This window comes from Osmia lignaria, chromosome 13, assembly GCF_051020975.1.
Source record: "Osmia lignaria lignaria isolate PbOS001 chromosome 13, iyOsmLign1, whole genome shotgun sequence".
Taxonomy (NCBI): Eukaryota; Metazoa; Arthropoda; class Insecta; order Hymenoptera; family Megachilidae; genus Osmia; species Osmia lignaria.
This window is the reverse complement of record NC_135044.1, coordinates 8,968,218-8,981,735: the sequence shown is the minus strand read 5'-3', so window position 1 is coordinate 8,981,735 and position 13,518 is coordinate 8,968,218. Positions and strand designations below refer to the sequence as shown.

General features: G+C 29.8%; 6 protein-coding genes across 11 annotated transcripts; 1 reads left to right on the top strand and 5 right to left on the bottom strand.

The window, feature by feature from the left end:
- Nucleotides 1-146: 146 nt before the first annotated feature.
- LOC117610293 (uncharacterized) lies at nucleotides 147-3,497 on the bottom strand. 3 transcript variants are annotated; one of them, XM_034337526.2, is made up of 6 exons: nucleotides 3,358-3,497; nucleotides 2,468-2,918; nucleotides 2,041-2,363; nucleotides 1,734-1,963; nucleotides 1,488-1,653; nucleotides 147-1,428 (listed from the first exon to the last, which is right to left on the bottom strand). In XM_034337526.2, the coding sequence occupies exons 1-6, from the start codon at nucleotides 3,384-3,386 to the stop codon at nucleotides 1,185-1,187; spliced, it is 1,443 nt and encodes a 480-aa protein (XP_034193417.2). In that variant the 5' UTR covers nucleotides 3,387-3,497; the 3' UTR covers nucleotides 147-1,184. The 3 variants fall into 3 exon arrangements, with proteins under 3 accessions (XP_034193417.2, XP_034193416.2, XP_034193418.2); XM_034337525.2 differs by having other exon boundaries at nucleotides 149-1,428; nucleotides 3,115-3,478; XM_034337527.2 differs by having other exon boundaries at nucleotides 151-1,428; nucleotides 1,488-1,620; nucleotides 3,115-3,477.
- A 61-nt stretch (nucleotides 3,498-3,558) lies between these two features.
- On the bottom strand, nucleotides 3,559-5,561 carry FRG1 (FSHD region gene 1). 2 transcript variants are annotated; one of them, XM_076691737.1, is made up of 6 exons: nucleotides 5,421-5,561; nucleotides 5,275-5,351; nucleotides 4,909-5,201; nucleotides 4,630-4,829; nucleotides 4,352-4,541; nucleotides 3,559-3,841 (listed from the first exon to the last, which is right to left on the bottom strand). In XM_076691737.1, exons 1-5 carry the CDS (start codon nucleotides 5,477-5,479, stop codon nucleotides 4,394-4,396), a joined length of 777 nt encoding a protein of 258 aa, XP_076547852.1. In that variant the 5' UTR covers nucleotides 5,480-5,561; the 3' UTR covers nucleotides 3,559-3,841; nucleotides 4,352-4,393. The 2 variants fall into 2 exon arrangements, with proteins under 2 accessions (XP_076547852.1, XP_034193433.1); XM_034337542.2 differs by lacking the exon at nucleotides 3,559-3,841 and having other exon boundaries at nucleotides 3,885-4,541.
- A 44-nt stretch (nucleotides 5,562-5,605) lies between these two features.
- LOC117610298 (uncharacterized) lies at nucleotides 5,606-7,379 on the bottom strand. Of its 2 annotated transcripts, XR_004582852.2 has the most exons (5): nucleotides 6,874-7,379; nucleotides 6,423-6,731; nucleotides 6,149-6,351; nucleotides 5,864-6,091; nucleotides 5,606-5,743 (listed from the first exon to the last, which is right to left on the bottom strand). XR_004582852.2 is itself a non-coding variant. In XM_034337537.2 (4 exons), exons 1-4 carry the CDS (start codon nucleotides 7,241-7,243, stop codon nucleotides 5,921-5,923), a joined length of 1,053 nt encoding a protein of 350 aa, XP_034193428.1. In that variant the 5' UTR covers nucleotides 7,244-7,379; the 3' UTR covers nucleotides 5,768-5,920. The 2 variants fall into 2 exon arrangements, 1 of the variants encoding a protein (XP_034193428.1); XM_034337537.2 differs by lacking the exon at nucleotides 5,606-5,743 and having other exon boundaries at nucleotides 5,768-6,091.
- Nucleotides 7,380-7,404: 25 nt separating this feature from the next.
- LOC117610296 (4-galactosyl-N-acetylglucosaminide 3-alpha-L-fucosyltransferase 9) lies at nucleotides 7,405-10,084 on the bottom strand. Of its 2 annotated transcripts, none has more exons than XM_034337535.2 (6): nucleotides 9,862-10,084; nucleotides 9,670-9,789; nucleotides 9,377-9,466; nucleotides 8,869-9,274; nucleotides 8,576-8,733; nucleotides 7,405-8,475 (listed from the first exon to the last, which is right to left on the bottom strand). In XM_034337535.2, exons 4-6 carry the CDS (start codon nucleotides 9,064-9,066, stop codon nucleotides 7,542-7,544), a joined length of 1,290 nt encoding a protein of 429 aa, XP_034193426.1. In that variant the 5' UTR covers nucleotides 9,067-9,274; nucleotides 9,377-9,466; nucleotides 9,670-9,789; nucleotides 9,862-10,084; the 3' UTR covers nucleotides 7,405-7,541. The 2 variants fall into 2 exon arrangements, with proteins under 2 accessions (XP_034193426.1, XP_034193425.1); XM_034337534.2 differs by having other exon boundaries at nucleotides 9,880-10,084.
- Nucleotides 10,085-10,144: 60 nt separating this feature from the next.
- LOC117610297 (ribosomal L1 domain-containing protein 1) lies at nucleotides 10,145-11,926 on the top strand. The gene is made up of 4 exons (XM_034337536.2): nucleotides 10,145-10,282; nucleotides 10,486-10,827; nucleotides 11,042-11,607; nucleotides 11,685-11,926. Exons 2-4 carry the CDS (start codon nucleotides 10,505-10,507, stop codon nucleotides 11,864-11,866), a joined length of 1,071 nt encoding a protein of 356 aa, XP_034193427.1. The 5' UTR covers nucleotides 10,145-10,282; nucleotides 10,486-10,504; the 3' UTR covers nucleotides 11,867-11,926.
- A 42-nt stretch (nucleotides 11,927-11,968) lies between these two features.
- On the bottom strand, nucleotides 11,969-13,366 carry LOC117610308 (RCC1 and BTB domain-containing protein 2-like). The gene is made up of 4 exons (XM_034337549.2): nucleotides 13,220-13,366; nucleotides 12,959-13,012; nucleotides 12,307-12,515; nucleotides 11,969-12,211 (listed from the first exon to the last, which is right to left on the bottom strand). The coding sequence occupies exons 3-4, from the start codon at nucleotides 12,463-12,465 to the stop codon at nucleotides 11,969-11,971; spliced, it is 402 nt and encodes a 133-aa protein (XP_034193440.1). The 5' UTR covers nucleotides 12,466-12,515; nucleotides 12,959-13,012; nucleotides 13,220-13,366.
- Between the last annotated feature and the right edge of the window lie 152 nt (nucleotides 13,367-13,518).

Below are 13,518 nucleotides of genomic sequence, written 5' to 3'. Positions count from 1 at the left end.
TAAATCATATGATGAAACTGCACAAATTCATAATTTGATACAGCTATACTGTTATATACAAAATTATTTGTAATAAATAAATATACTTTCAATATTTCTTATTAGAACTGACTACTGATTGTGTTTTTCAAATTATTTTGACACCTTCTTGTGACTATATACTATGTATGTATGAAGGAAACAATCCAAAACAGTCCAATTCTAATGTAAAGGACGTGAACGTCGCAGTCTTCTATAGTAAATAATTTGTTAATAATTATCATGTAATCTGAAGATCTTTTAGAAAATAGAATATATTTACCAACATTGTTACAAAAACCCTGAAAAATGATATGAGAAAGATCGGTAGGTGAAACCCACAGTAAAGAAGGAAATCCCTTAATTTCCAGCAGCTATCTCAGAGAAATAAATTCATAAGCATTTTCGAAAATATTTATACACATATCACTTGTATATTTATAACAAGCACATTCATTACAAATGTGTGCATTACAAAAATATATTCACTTGCGCATATAAGCATGTGCGTTAATTAAACAACGTACAGACATTCAGTGAGGTAGACAGTCACAATAGTATACATATTCATCTATTAAACATGAGCATTTAAATTACACATTTTTACTTTTGGAACATTAACTTCTATCACTTTTAAGAGAGTATATTCTCTATATAGCATAAAATATCGTATATTTAACGTACACTTTAATACTGCAACACATTGAAGTTTCTTATCGATAACCATAACAATATATGCGTCTGTTTATATATACATACAAAGAGTATTTCAAACAACACTGAAAATTCTCTACACCAAAATGCTAAAGAACTTTTTTATTTCTGTTAGCATATAGAATTTTCAATTTTCATTATGTTAATTGTTTCTTCATCTTATATGCGTATGTGCATGCTGAATTATTGATATTTGAATTTATGAACCATTATACTTAAAAATTATTCAATAAGAAATAAATAGTAAAATACCTGTAACACATCACTCGTACATACATCATAAAAACCATCATGAATTCTTTTTTTATGTAATTTAAATCATTCTCTTATATCCTGGTCCCATATTTTTCTCTCTTGTGTGTTGTAATAAAATAATTCATATCACAAAAATAAATACATTTTATAAAACTTATAAAATTCATTTTCTTAATTAATAAATTAGCTGTAAATTGTTATGATTTTATTTTTAAATAATTTCTTTTCTTTTTACTTTTACTACTTCCAGCATTACAATCCCAGGAAGTACCAGGTATACTTAATTTAAGAGATTGTCCAAGAGTTACATGTTTTCCTTGAATTTCTAAACCTTCGTGATTGTTCTGAGTAGTTTGTGCAGAAATAGGAAGAGTAGGCCGAGAAATAGGACTTAAAGGTTTTCTGTTGCGTAAAGATGTTACTGATGATGATGTTAGAGATCTAAAATTATAGAGACAGTTAGTAGCCACAAAAAATAGTACTTGGTTTGAAGAATTTACCTGTTTTTGCTGTGAGGAAGTTTTGAAGTATCCAATGGAGCAAGCTTCATATTTTTTGGCCACATAGCAGAAGAAACAGGAGTATGCCAAGTGGACTGATAATTTGAAGTTCTTGTCAAAGTTGAAATTTTTCCTAAATTTTTAAAAGTAATATTTCTATTTGAACCTAATATAAAATAATATTAATGCTAAAAATATTTTATATATTTTATGTCACATGTAAGATTTAAAAAATATTTAACATGCCTTGGAAAGTGGACTCATTTACAGACTGTGCCATAAACTTAATTGGTGTGGTTTTTACAGTAGAGAAACTTTCCCTAGTTGATAAAACGTAAGGTACAGGACTAACTACAATCTTTTCATTAAAGACAGTTCCAAGTTTATTTCTACTAGTGTGTGGCCTAGAAAGTTTATCTTCTATAATATCCACCTCGCTTTTTATTTTATCATTATGCGTAGAATTATTATATTTTCTATAAACAAACACAAATTATAAATATTTCTAATATTATAAAATTCTTTTATTTTCTATAGTAGATTGCACACATACTTTTGAATTTCTTGAATGTTTAATCGAGATGTTTCTTTCCGTAACAATGTAGTATGATCTTCTATTGCTTTACATTTGCTGTTTGAAAACCGATTTTCAAGAGAAATTGTTTCTTCAAACCAATTTATACCTTTTGCAAAACTTTTATTGCTGTGAACCGGTGTCATGTGTATTTGCAAAACATCATTGAAATCATCACGTAACAAATCAATTTCATTTTCTTTATTGGGAAATAATTCAGATATTACATATTCATAAAGTATATTAAATATCTCATCTTGGGGAGTTTTTTGTAATTTATACTTGGATGAACTTTTTCTTTCCTATAATAATGTAAACAATATCTATAGGTTGAAAAATTGATAACACTGATTACTGCTATATTTTAGCAAATAACAAACATTAAAAATAATAATATATTCTTTACCTTTAATTGAAGACTATGTTCCGAAAGTGCTTCTTCATTCCAAAAATCAGAACTGCTTCGTATTCTATTATAATTTATATTGAAATCTTCATATTTAGTTTTAGTTGCTAAAAACGGATTTTTTCCAACTACTCTTAAATGAGGTATTTGTGTTCTCCATTGTATACATTCTTCCAAAACAGCTGGTTGGGTAACTTGGTTTCCATCTTCGTAAAGTGTATTTTCAACAGCTTCCCATTGTTGTAAAACTTTTCTTGTTGCAATATTTTCAATTTCTAATGAATAAGATGTAGATGTTATTGCACTAGTTTGATCCCAAGTTGATTCACTGTCATCCACATCTTTCCAAGCTTTTTTCTTTTGTGGTAAGCTTGGTAATTGAAAGTCACTTGATTCATCCTCATTAGCTTTATAATTTTTTAGCTTTGGTAAATTCTCAGGAGTTTTTATCCTGTATGTTAATGAATTAAATCTATATTAAAATATGAACATAACTTTCTTTCGTGAACAAAGTTTTCTTTCCAAAAGTAATCAACTAAATCAGAATTAAACTGCACAAAAATTAAAGAATAAATCTTGTCTAAAGCATAGTTATTGAATTACAAAAATCTAAATAAAGTGAATAGAACTTTGTTATTAAAACATACGTGTTCTGTTTAATTATCCTTTTATGCATTTCATGCTTCTTAAAATCTATCTTAAATCACCTAGAGTCACTTTATCATTTATCTAAAAATACTTTCTACATAGTTCACAATAATTTTATTGATTTTGTTATAAGCACCTCTTTGACTTAAACGTTTAGTTTAACTTATATTACCACTACCATTATGTTATAACATAATTTACTCAATTTTATGGACAATTGAAAAAACATGATCAAATAGTACCTGATTTGTGGCAATGTATAATTTGTCATACAATTTATATTTCATTATAGCGACGAAAACTTTACCGACAGTCCCTAGAAAAATCCCCAGAAACGAGTTCTCACACAGCCGACTCTAGTACATACATACATACATACATACATACATACATACATACATACATGCATACATACATACATGTGAAATGTGAGCCGAATACTACCGAGTCTTGCCGGAATAAGTCGATGTCAGACGAGTACCCTCCTCGCCCCGATTATCAGAGCCTCCCTTGTCTAAAGTAGCAACAGTTTATGCTCGGTCTATATTTTCGTACATATGTGTATGCTGACGACACGCAACTGTATAAATGGCGCTACGGTCGAATTTGGGACCCCCTTCCCTTTCTGCGGGAAACTTAATTCTGCAACACTGTCTTATTAAAACACAAGTCAAACAATTGTTTTAATAATTTTTTGGAGAAATATTTTAACTTAGTGCCTTGTTTCTGTAAAATAATAATAGATGCATCAGAAAAAACAGCAACATAATAAATTTCATAAATTTTATTAAATATATCAAGTGTGTCCCGTAACTGTTGGTACAAGCGAGTAGGGGGTGATTCTACGTAAAAAATTGAATCGAAAATGTAGAATAAAATTTTTTCATATCACGCTTTATTTTCGAAAAAAAATAAGTTTGAAAATTTGTCGAGTACGCGTGCACTTGGACCAGCTTCAGCTCGACGGATTTCATTGTAGATCACCTCCATTCTTGTTCGTAAATGGTTTCAGTGGATCGATGGACAGATTTCCAGAATTCGTCTAATTTATGAACTGTTGGAAGTGATGTCCACGTTGTTGCAAACATAAATTTTCAAGCTTATTTTTTTCGAAAATAAAGCGTTATATGGAAAAATTTTATTCTACATTTTCGATTCACTTTTTTACGTAGAATCACCCCCTACTCGCTTGTACCACCAGTTACGGAACACCCTGTATATACAATTAAAACTTACACAGTAACATTTTCCAATACAGAATATAGTTATTATTCAAAGTTATTTACAATATCGATCTGCTTTCATTTTACTTCTTCTATCTAACAAAGTTTCATGTAAGTTTCCCTCGCGTTTTGCTTTCTCTAATTCAGAACGATCTGCTTGATTTACTTTCAGTTTTTTGTCTTGAAATTTTTGAAACTTTCTCCTAGAAAATACAGTTACATTTCAACTTTTCTGCTTATTGAAGATTACTGTTAGTCTTTATCTTTCTGTATTATATATACGTAACTTACACATAATTTACTTCAACGTCATGAAGAGAACCCTGTTCCTCCTTTGGAATATCTTTATTTGGATCTTGAGTTTTTTGAGTTATACTTCTTATTATACAAAATTCAGAGGTTCCAGCAGTTTTATTTTGACAAATAATATCATCTTCATCTGTGACTGACATAAAGCAGTTGTTGCTATTTAAAATGGCAAGTTTATTATCCTAAAAAGAAAAAAAGATAAAAGATTTGCACAACTGTACATTAAACAAGAAATGTGATATTTAATATCGAATGATATACTTGAAAAATTGGTTCCCATTGTTCAATTGTGCCTACTGCATCGCTTCTTCCAATAACTATACCATTTTTATCAACACCTAAATATTTTCCATAACCAGATTTTAGTGCAATCTTAGTTTCTCCTATTGGAAATGCTGTTAAAATCTCTTCTGGAGAAGGTCCTTCACCTTCGTTGTGAGGTGCACCTAATGTAAATAATCCATTATCTAAAGCTTTCATATAAGTATGATTTCCAAATTCGATTGCCACTGTTCCTGTTACATCAGATACTTGTGTAGCTTTCCACCATCCACCTACAAGATAAATAAATCATTGTAACATAACCAAGTTGTATGATAATATTAATAGTATAAGTAATCAAAATACCGTGAGCTATTGTATCCTTATTTTCAGAAGTAGAAACATGTTCCTTTTCCTGTTTTTTTGATTTTCGTTTCTTTGACCTATAAATTGTGTATAAGACGTTATACTAACAACAAAATAGTTAGGTTAGCTTTAAGATTCATTTATACCTTATCTTTTCACCCTTCAGGACAAGTTTTCCTGTTCTCACTTTATCGTATTCTGACATCTTTATGTTTTCTTTATTTTGTCTACTAAGCACTATATATTATATTGATAGTAATACTTCTGTATTACTCAGTGTTGACAGAAAGGAAATAATAGCACTCACACTTCAGAATTTGTCGACAATATAAAACGCAGAAACTGAGGCATACTTATATCACAATTTCTTGAATACCTTTTTTTTATATTTATTGTCATAATTTTAATTTTATCATTAAAAACATAAGTCAATATTGGTACTATTATACATATGGATTTTTCTGTTCATCTGAAAGTAGAAATACATCAATTTCAATAACAATTATAATCCTACCAACCCCAGTAATAAAGTTTATTAAAATACATTTGTACAACAAACTCCTTTCTTTGTAAGAAGTAAAGTAATTACATTTTTGAAGTGGTTTGTGCATTATCTATATTTTAGTTATTTTAATTCAACTAAATGCTATGTTCTATTGATTCTAGATATAGTATAGACAGAGATAGGTTTCTTTGTAATAGGATGTTGTGTATATTCTACTACAATTCCCATTCTATGCTCAAGTAATTCTAACATCTTTCTTGCAACCAATTTATTATTTTCATGTACTTCTGAATGTTTTAGATAATCACTTATCTGTAAACAGAAACAAACAGTCATAGTAGAAAAAATGTGTAAATAATACAAAATTACCTTCATCCATTGACATTTAGAAATTTCTCTTTCACATTTTTTAATTTTATTGTCATTAGGAGACAAATAAGCAACTATATATACGTCAGAACAACCAAAAACATGATTATGAGTATGTCTAAAACCTAACAGACATTTAAAAGTGGTTTGAATACCAGTTTCTTCTAAGACTTCCCTTTTTACAGCTAGTTCTAGATTTTCTCCTACAATAAAAGAATAGTAACTAACCATGTAATTATACATGTATTCATAGATTTGCAATGACATAAAATACCTGGGTCTACATAACCACCTGGCAGTTTCCAAAATGCTGATTTTTCAACATACTTCTCTTTAACCACTAAGAGTTCAGTAGTTTTTTCATTATAAACAAATCCTCCAATACCTAAATTTGTATGAGCATAATGTGGAACAGCGCATTCTTCATCTGTAACTAACCATCGATAAAGCATAACATACTCTTGCTTTGCGTGATGAAACTTAAATCCTTCTTTTACAAGTATTGGTATCCATTCTGAATGTGGTAAATATACACGAAACCAGATTGTCCTTCTTTTTTCTTTTATCCATTGCTGCAAAGATGCTGTAAAAATAGTACTTACAGTATAATATTATCACAAACAACTTTTAAACTCAATTTTGCGGAAAGTAAATTAAAAAATTTTTATTTTATAAAATGAATAATAAGTTATAAATTTATTAGTAATAATTAGTATATTACACACCTGCAAGAAGAGGTGCCAATGCTTCAGGGCTACAAGACTCTTCATTCGAATCAATGGTTACGCCATTGTAATGGTCTTTGCACCCTTTAAAGTACTTTGAAGTCATAATTATGGGAGCTGTTGCGTAGTGTGTTATACAATATGATACAGGAAAAATGACTGTTCGATATTTAGAAAGAAATTGTTGCCGATTTGTAACTGTAATGATGTGACAAAATTTTGAAATTACGATATACATTACATAAACATAGGCGAATCTACGTAAACGATGAGCATCTTTAAAAATTTTCTGGAGTGCTTTATAATCTTGTTCTGTAAACTGTTGATAGTCTTTACGTAACATTAATGAAATTTTTTTATTCTGACTCATATGGTATTGATATTAACATAACAAATCATTCTAACCTGACATTGTTATTATATGTAATAATATATACATATGTACCTATGTATACATACATATGTATTTATTTACACATGTACATTTTAATTTAAACGACATTACGTCATATATTAAGTAATTTTATTATTATCTAGCAGACATTACAGAATTGATGAATATTTTAATTACAATTATTTATAACATTTACAAGGTACATAAATATCTTATACATGTGAGAACTGTATAACACTAAACAATTTAATTAAAAAATATGAAATCAAATGTACTAAATGGTACAATCTCGTTTTTTGTTCCAAAATGACTCCATATCTTCGTATATTTTAATAGCAGGAACATTATAATGAAGAGCTTCGCAAATGCGACAATAATGCCTCGAAATACTACCAAAATAGCCGTGCTCATTATTTACTTTATAATATTTACGCCATTTATGATATTCCAAATATTTATCATCGTGCTGATTAAGATAACGAATATAATTCGCTAAGGCAGTTGGATTAACGAAATCGCTAATATGAAGAAACGAGTGAGGCGGTAGTAGTTGTTCGCAATTTTCTTTCGGTGCACCCATTATTATCGGAATTGCTAATTTACGATAACCATGCCAGAATACTTTTTCTGTAATATATTCTTTACAATTTGAATTCTCAAAAGCAAGATAAAATTTGTATGCATTCAAGGCTGAACAGTCTTTATCAAAATGGCCTGGACACGCTGTTGTATTACCATTTAAACATTTCCCGTATATATGTAGATCATTGCCGAGAATTGATTTCAACTCATTTACATATTTCCATCGACCATTCGTACCTGCACAATTACTACCCATCACGGTAACTAGTTTAGTTTTTAATTTTCGAATAAAATCTTCGGAAAAACCTGTATCTGAGGAATTGATGAACGATTTCAAAACCGTCCTACCATATGGTACCGGTATATCACTATCCATTCGATAAGTCATAGACCAGTTAAACAAGCCATTATATTCTGATATTTGTTGATTGCCATAGAGAAAAGTATGAATCGGTGATTCGTCTGCCAGGAAGATCCACCTTTGGTTCTGTCGAGTTCTAAATGGCAATTCTGATATGCCCTTCGTTAAATGTAAATGAAATACAACCGCATCAGCTGTGTCTATATCTTTCATTTGGTAACTTAGCACACATTTGTTTACTGTACAACCATCCCACGGTGAAAATCTAAAAAGTAACATTAATTTTATATTCTAATAAAAAAGTCAAAGTTAATGTTTTATTAACTTATTATTAGTGAAATTTGTATTGACAATATTATATTAACTTATTATTAGTGAAACGTTTGATATGTCTACGTTCTAAGAACTTTCCATGTTTCCAAATTAATATTAAGTATGGCTCCTTTTTCGTATTAATTATCGGTGGTGGTAAACTTCCCTCGGGTGATAACAGCCATTTTCCAAGCACAGACGTGTTACTAATCTGGTATAAATAAAAGTTAAGGTTTAATCAATCTTGCTTATAAGATTTCTGATTAATAGTAAAAAAAAAAAAAAAAAAAAAAGAAAAAATAATAAATCAACCCATTAGTGAGAATGACTTTCGCCGTATCCATACCTGTCCTTTCGTTAAATTGTATTTTTTTGATAATGTAGCATAAATTTTATGTGTTTGTTTTTGACGTTCTGTTTGACCTGTTTTTCTATTAATTTTCCCACCAACGAAGTTCGGGAAAGTAATGAAAACTGCACAAAAAATTGTAGAACCAAGGAATATGAATAATAATATTCTAATGTATCGTGATATCCTGAACATTATACTTTCGACTATTTCGACGACAATACGTAGCAAGTGTTAACCGGAGCATATCGACACTTGGTCACGACTACGTTCCTCTTCTTCTTCACGAAGCCGCTTTTCCTTTTTGAAATCACTTATCACAAACGCAAATTTGCATATGCAAATTTAATGAACAAACTTTATAGTGGGAGAATCCTGGTAACAGTACTTGTGATGATCTGAACTATTGCCGACAAAAGAACGATCAGTGAAAAGTAATAAAAGGAAAGTTTAAAGAAAGATATTTGAAAGAAAGAAAATAGGTCTGCTCAACGGCTGAAGCTACCTTTGACGTGTGCTGTAACTGATCGTTGATCTCGATTTTCTTGGTTAGCCAAGTGTGACGGTCCTCAAGAGAATAATTGCGAACATTATCCTGAACAATAATAAAATATCAGTATAAGTGATTCAAAATAAAAAAATTTAAGTGAACGAGAATTTTAAATACAGCTCTGAAATAATGAACGTCCTATATAATTGTCCTGTATATTAATATAAATTAATTAATTTGTATCATTTAAGCATAAATCATTAACAAACTTAAACACCAATTGCGATAATTGAAAATAGTTTACTTACATATTTTGAAATTTTTGAACTTTCCGCATTCTCTTTTATAGCTACGAGTTGTAACTAACGTTTCCCTTCGTGTTCTTAACCAATAACATGATTTTACAACGTGATAGTTAAATTAATTATCTGTGAATATACATAAAATCTTTAATAATATAATAGGAATAATAATAAAATAATTATTTAAAAACTTATTACAGTCTTTATAAACTTAACGGAAGACGAATTTTCGTCCATTTTTGCGCATATTGGTTCTGATTGGTTTACTACATGCTCCATAATCAAAGAGTAACGCAAGCGTTTTTACGATATTTATAACGCCGAGTATATATGTATCCATTAATCTATATAATATTTATGAATTTTCCTTTCCTTCAATACACAATACACATTTTCACTTATTTAAAATCTCATTATTTCGACACAATTGCGTCGAGAAAAATTGAATCTTAGTTCTTGTCAGTAGGACAGATGGCGGAACATGAAATGCTTCACTTTTATGTTAGAGGGGAGTTTCCGGCCCCTGTTCACATTTGGCTTCTGGGACGAAAGCCACGTGCACGAATGTGAAAAGTTGAAATTACAAGTTGAAGAAAAGACTGAAGAGAAGAGCAGTAAAGTATGTATTTAATTGTGTACTAAAAGATGTTATATTATTGAGTTGCTATTTGATCTTAACTTTTTCGTCTGTGGTGTTATATTTTAGTTGCTTCGTTGCACAATTAAAACTTTCGAAGGAAGGATCACGTTATTTCTAAAGAAGAAATTTTAATATTTTTACCACATTCCTAGATATTAATCATATTATTTAATTGCTTTCAGGTCGAATAAAAGAAAAACAATGAAAACTTTGAGATCTACTTCGGAACGTACAAAAAGATTAACGCGCAAGAAGGGCAGTATACAAAGGAATAAAAAAATTGTTTTAAGTACAAATGAATTGAAAAATAAAAAAGTAGGAAATAATAGTGAAGAAAATACAGATTCTTTGAATTTGGATGATTTATCCAGAGAACACATACTACAATGTATCAGTGCTATTTTTCATTTAACTGAAGAACAATTAAAAAATAAAAATGCATTATTCGATGGAGAGAGTAATCCAATATTTATGCAAGTAACGTGCATCAAAGTACCAAAAACGCCAAAAAGATGCATGAGAATGTAAGTCAAATTAAAAATATTTAAGAATTTATTTTTTAAATACGTAAGTAATATGATACTACTTAAGCTGCAAGTGATTATACCTTATAAAATGCCAATGGATCCTTATGAGAAACCATGATTATATTCTTAGAAATGATGCATTCTTTTTTTGTAGTAATTTAATATTATATTCTGATGAAATATATTAACTATGTTGTTATTTATTTTTCAGATTATTGCCACATTCAATAATATCATCAAACGATGAAGTTGCACTTTTTGTAGGTGATTTTGAAAAAGGCAGAAAAAAAGATTATGAACCAACAATAGAATATTATGAAGATCTGTTACGTAAACATGGTTGTACCAGTGTAAAGAGTATAATACCAATGAATCAAGTAAAGACAGAATATGATCAGTATGAACTAAAAAGGAAACTTGTCAACAGCTATGATTACTTTTTGGTAGATGGAAAAATAGCAGGTCATTTGTCTCATTTATTAGGGAAAGAATTTTATAAGAAAAGAAAACTGCCAACATCTATTAGGATGCAAAGTAAAGATTTAAAACATGAAATAGAATATGCTTTGAAAAAGACTATTATGCAAATACATTCTCTTGGAGACACTCATATAGTCCAAATTGGACACACTGCAATGAAAATAGAAGAAATGTTAGAAAACATACTTGCAGCATGTAGTTATTTGTCTAAACATTATCCAGGTGGTTGGAACAATATACGTTCCGTTCGTATTAAAACGGCTAATAGCCTTGCTCTTCCTATTTACACAACATTGAGTAGGTTTTATTATTTAGTTATATTAATGGTAGTAACATATTTTGATATATGTGAATAACATAATTTTTTTTTCCAGAAAACAAAAGTGCTGTTGAAGTACCAACGGAACAACCTAAGAGACCGAAAGCATACCGCAATGTGTCAGGTGAATTATCTACTACAGCTCGTAATGTTGTTGTGACTGTTACTCCAGAAGGAAGTATTACTGTTCAGAACAAAAGAAAAATCATAAAGAGGCTGAGAAACCCTAATAAATAAAACATCTTAATATTTTTTTTGTATCATTTTATTAAAAAGCAATAAACAAAATTGAAGTTACCCTTCTACTTATTATTAAGTTTATCATAATATTTTGTAACATTAATTGTGTTGCGTACAGCTTAGGCTATGAGAAATGAAGGAGTTTCCAAAGACGGAAATTTTTATATGAAGCTTCCGTTTTACCTTCCCTTCATTTGTTAGTGCAAGAGAGTGATAACTTCCACAAGCCATATCCGTAATGTGTTCATTGCATACAGGCTTTGTTACAATAATTGGTATTAAAGACTGTTCGTAACATCCATTTCCTAATTGACCATAATCATTTTGTCCCCATGAATATACCTTTTACATAGAATTATATTATTAAGCAATGTAATGTTATATTAAAGTTAGTAATACTATTAACAGTATAGTCTGATTTCATAAGTTTTAAGTACCTTTCCTTGCTTTGTGAGGGCCAGAAAATGATAGTCGCCAAATGAAAAGGATTTTATATTTTTTTCACATAATTCTTCAACTTTGATTGGATTAAACATAGCATAAGTATTACCAATTCCAAGACATCCATTTTTATTAGTTCCTATAGCATATACCATGTCATGATTTGTTACTAATAAAGCTGACAATGAGAATAACCATGAGAAATCTGTTCAATGAAAATTCATTTTAGGATGTATTATTTGTAATATAATATTTACTTTTCTACCAATATTTGAATAATATACAAAAAATGTAAATTACAAAATAAGCATTACCACGCATAATAAACATACGGATTTTTGAAATGAATTGGGGCTCTAATGTAGAGAAAATTAGCCAATTTTTTAATTCAGAGGAAGAAAGCATCTTTACATTTCAACCAAAGTTTTGAAGTAATAAAATAATCTTAATACTTAATTTAAAGCTTTAATAACTCAAAAAGTTTTCATAAACTGTTCAAATTTTATACACTTGTATCAATTCTCCTTTTGTCCTTCATTTGTTTCATTTTCCATACTTCAACAATTAAAGAATGAACAATAGCATCTTACAATTAGCTTCCTTCTAGTATAAGTTTTATGAGCCTCCTGTAGGTGATTAATTAATTACCAGCAATTTTTAAAGTGATCGTTCCTGTAGGTTGGACATGGAATGATGGAGTTCCTATAATTATTTTAACTAATTAATTACGGGCTGGATTTTTACAAAACCTATATCTGAAAGTTGCTACAAGTACTTATGTAGATTAAGAATCAATCATAAAAGTTCATAAATTGTTCGCCAAAAAGGAGTTATTGATGATTTTTCCGTTCACTATCAATTCTTAAGTTTGAACAAGCCAAACTCTGGAACTAACAAATTAGAAAATACCGTTTTTTGGCAAAATAAGGAATCTTTGAGCTTTTCCAAAGCCGCCAAATGGTTCTACGCAGCGACTACAGATAATAATACTACTCAGCACCAGTGACTGCAGGCACTGACAAGAGACTGTCGGAGCGGAAATTTGAAACACCAAGAGTATCGCACGTGGCTAAGAAGTAATCGAGGCATTCGAACGAGGGGTGGTTTCGCGCTATCTCGGCATAAGTGAAACGACAAGGATGGCATTCAACGAGCCTCGGGTCAGAGTGAAATAGGGCAAAACAAGGACGGAAGTTACAGTGCGAGAG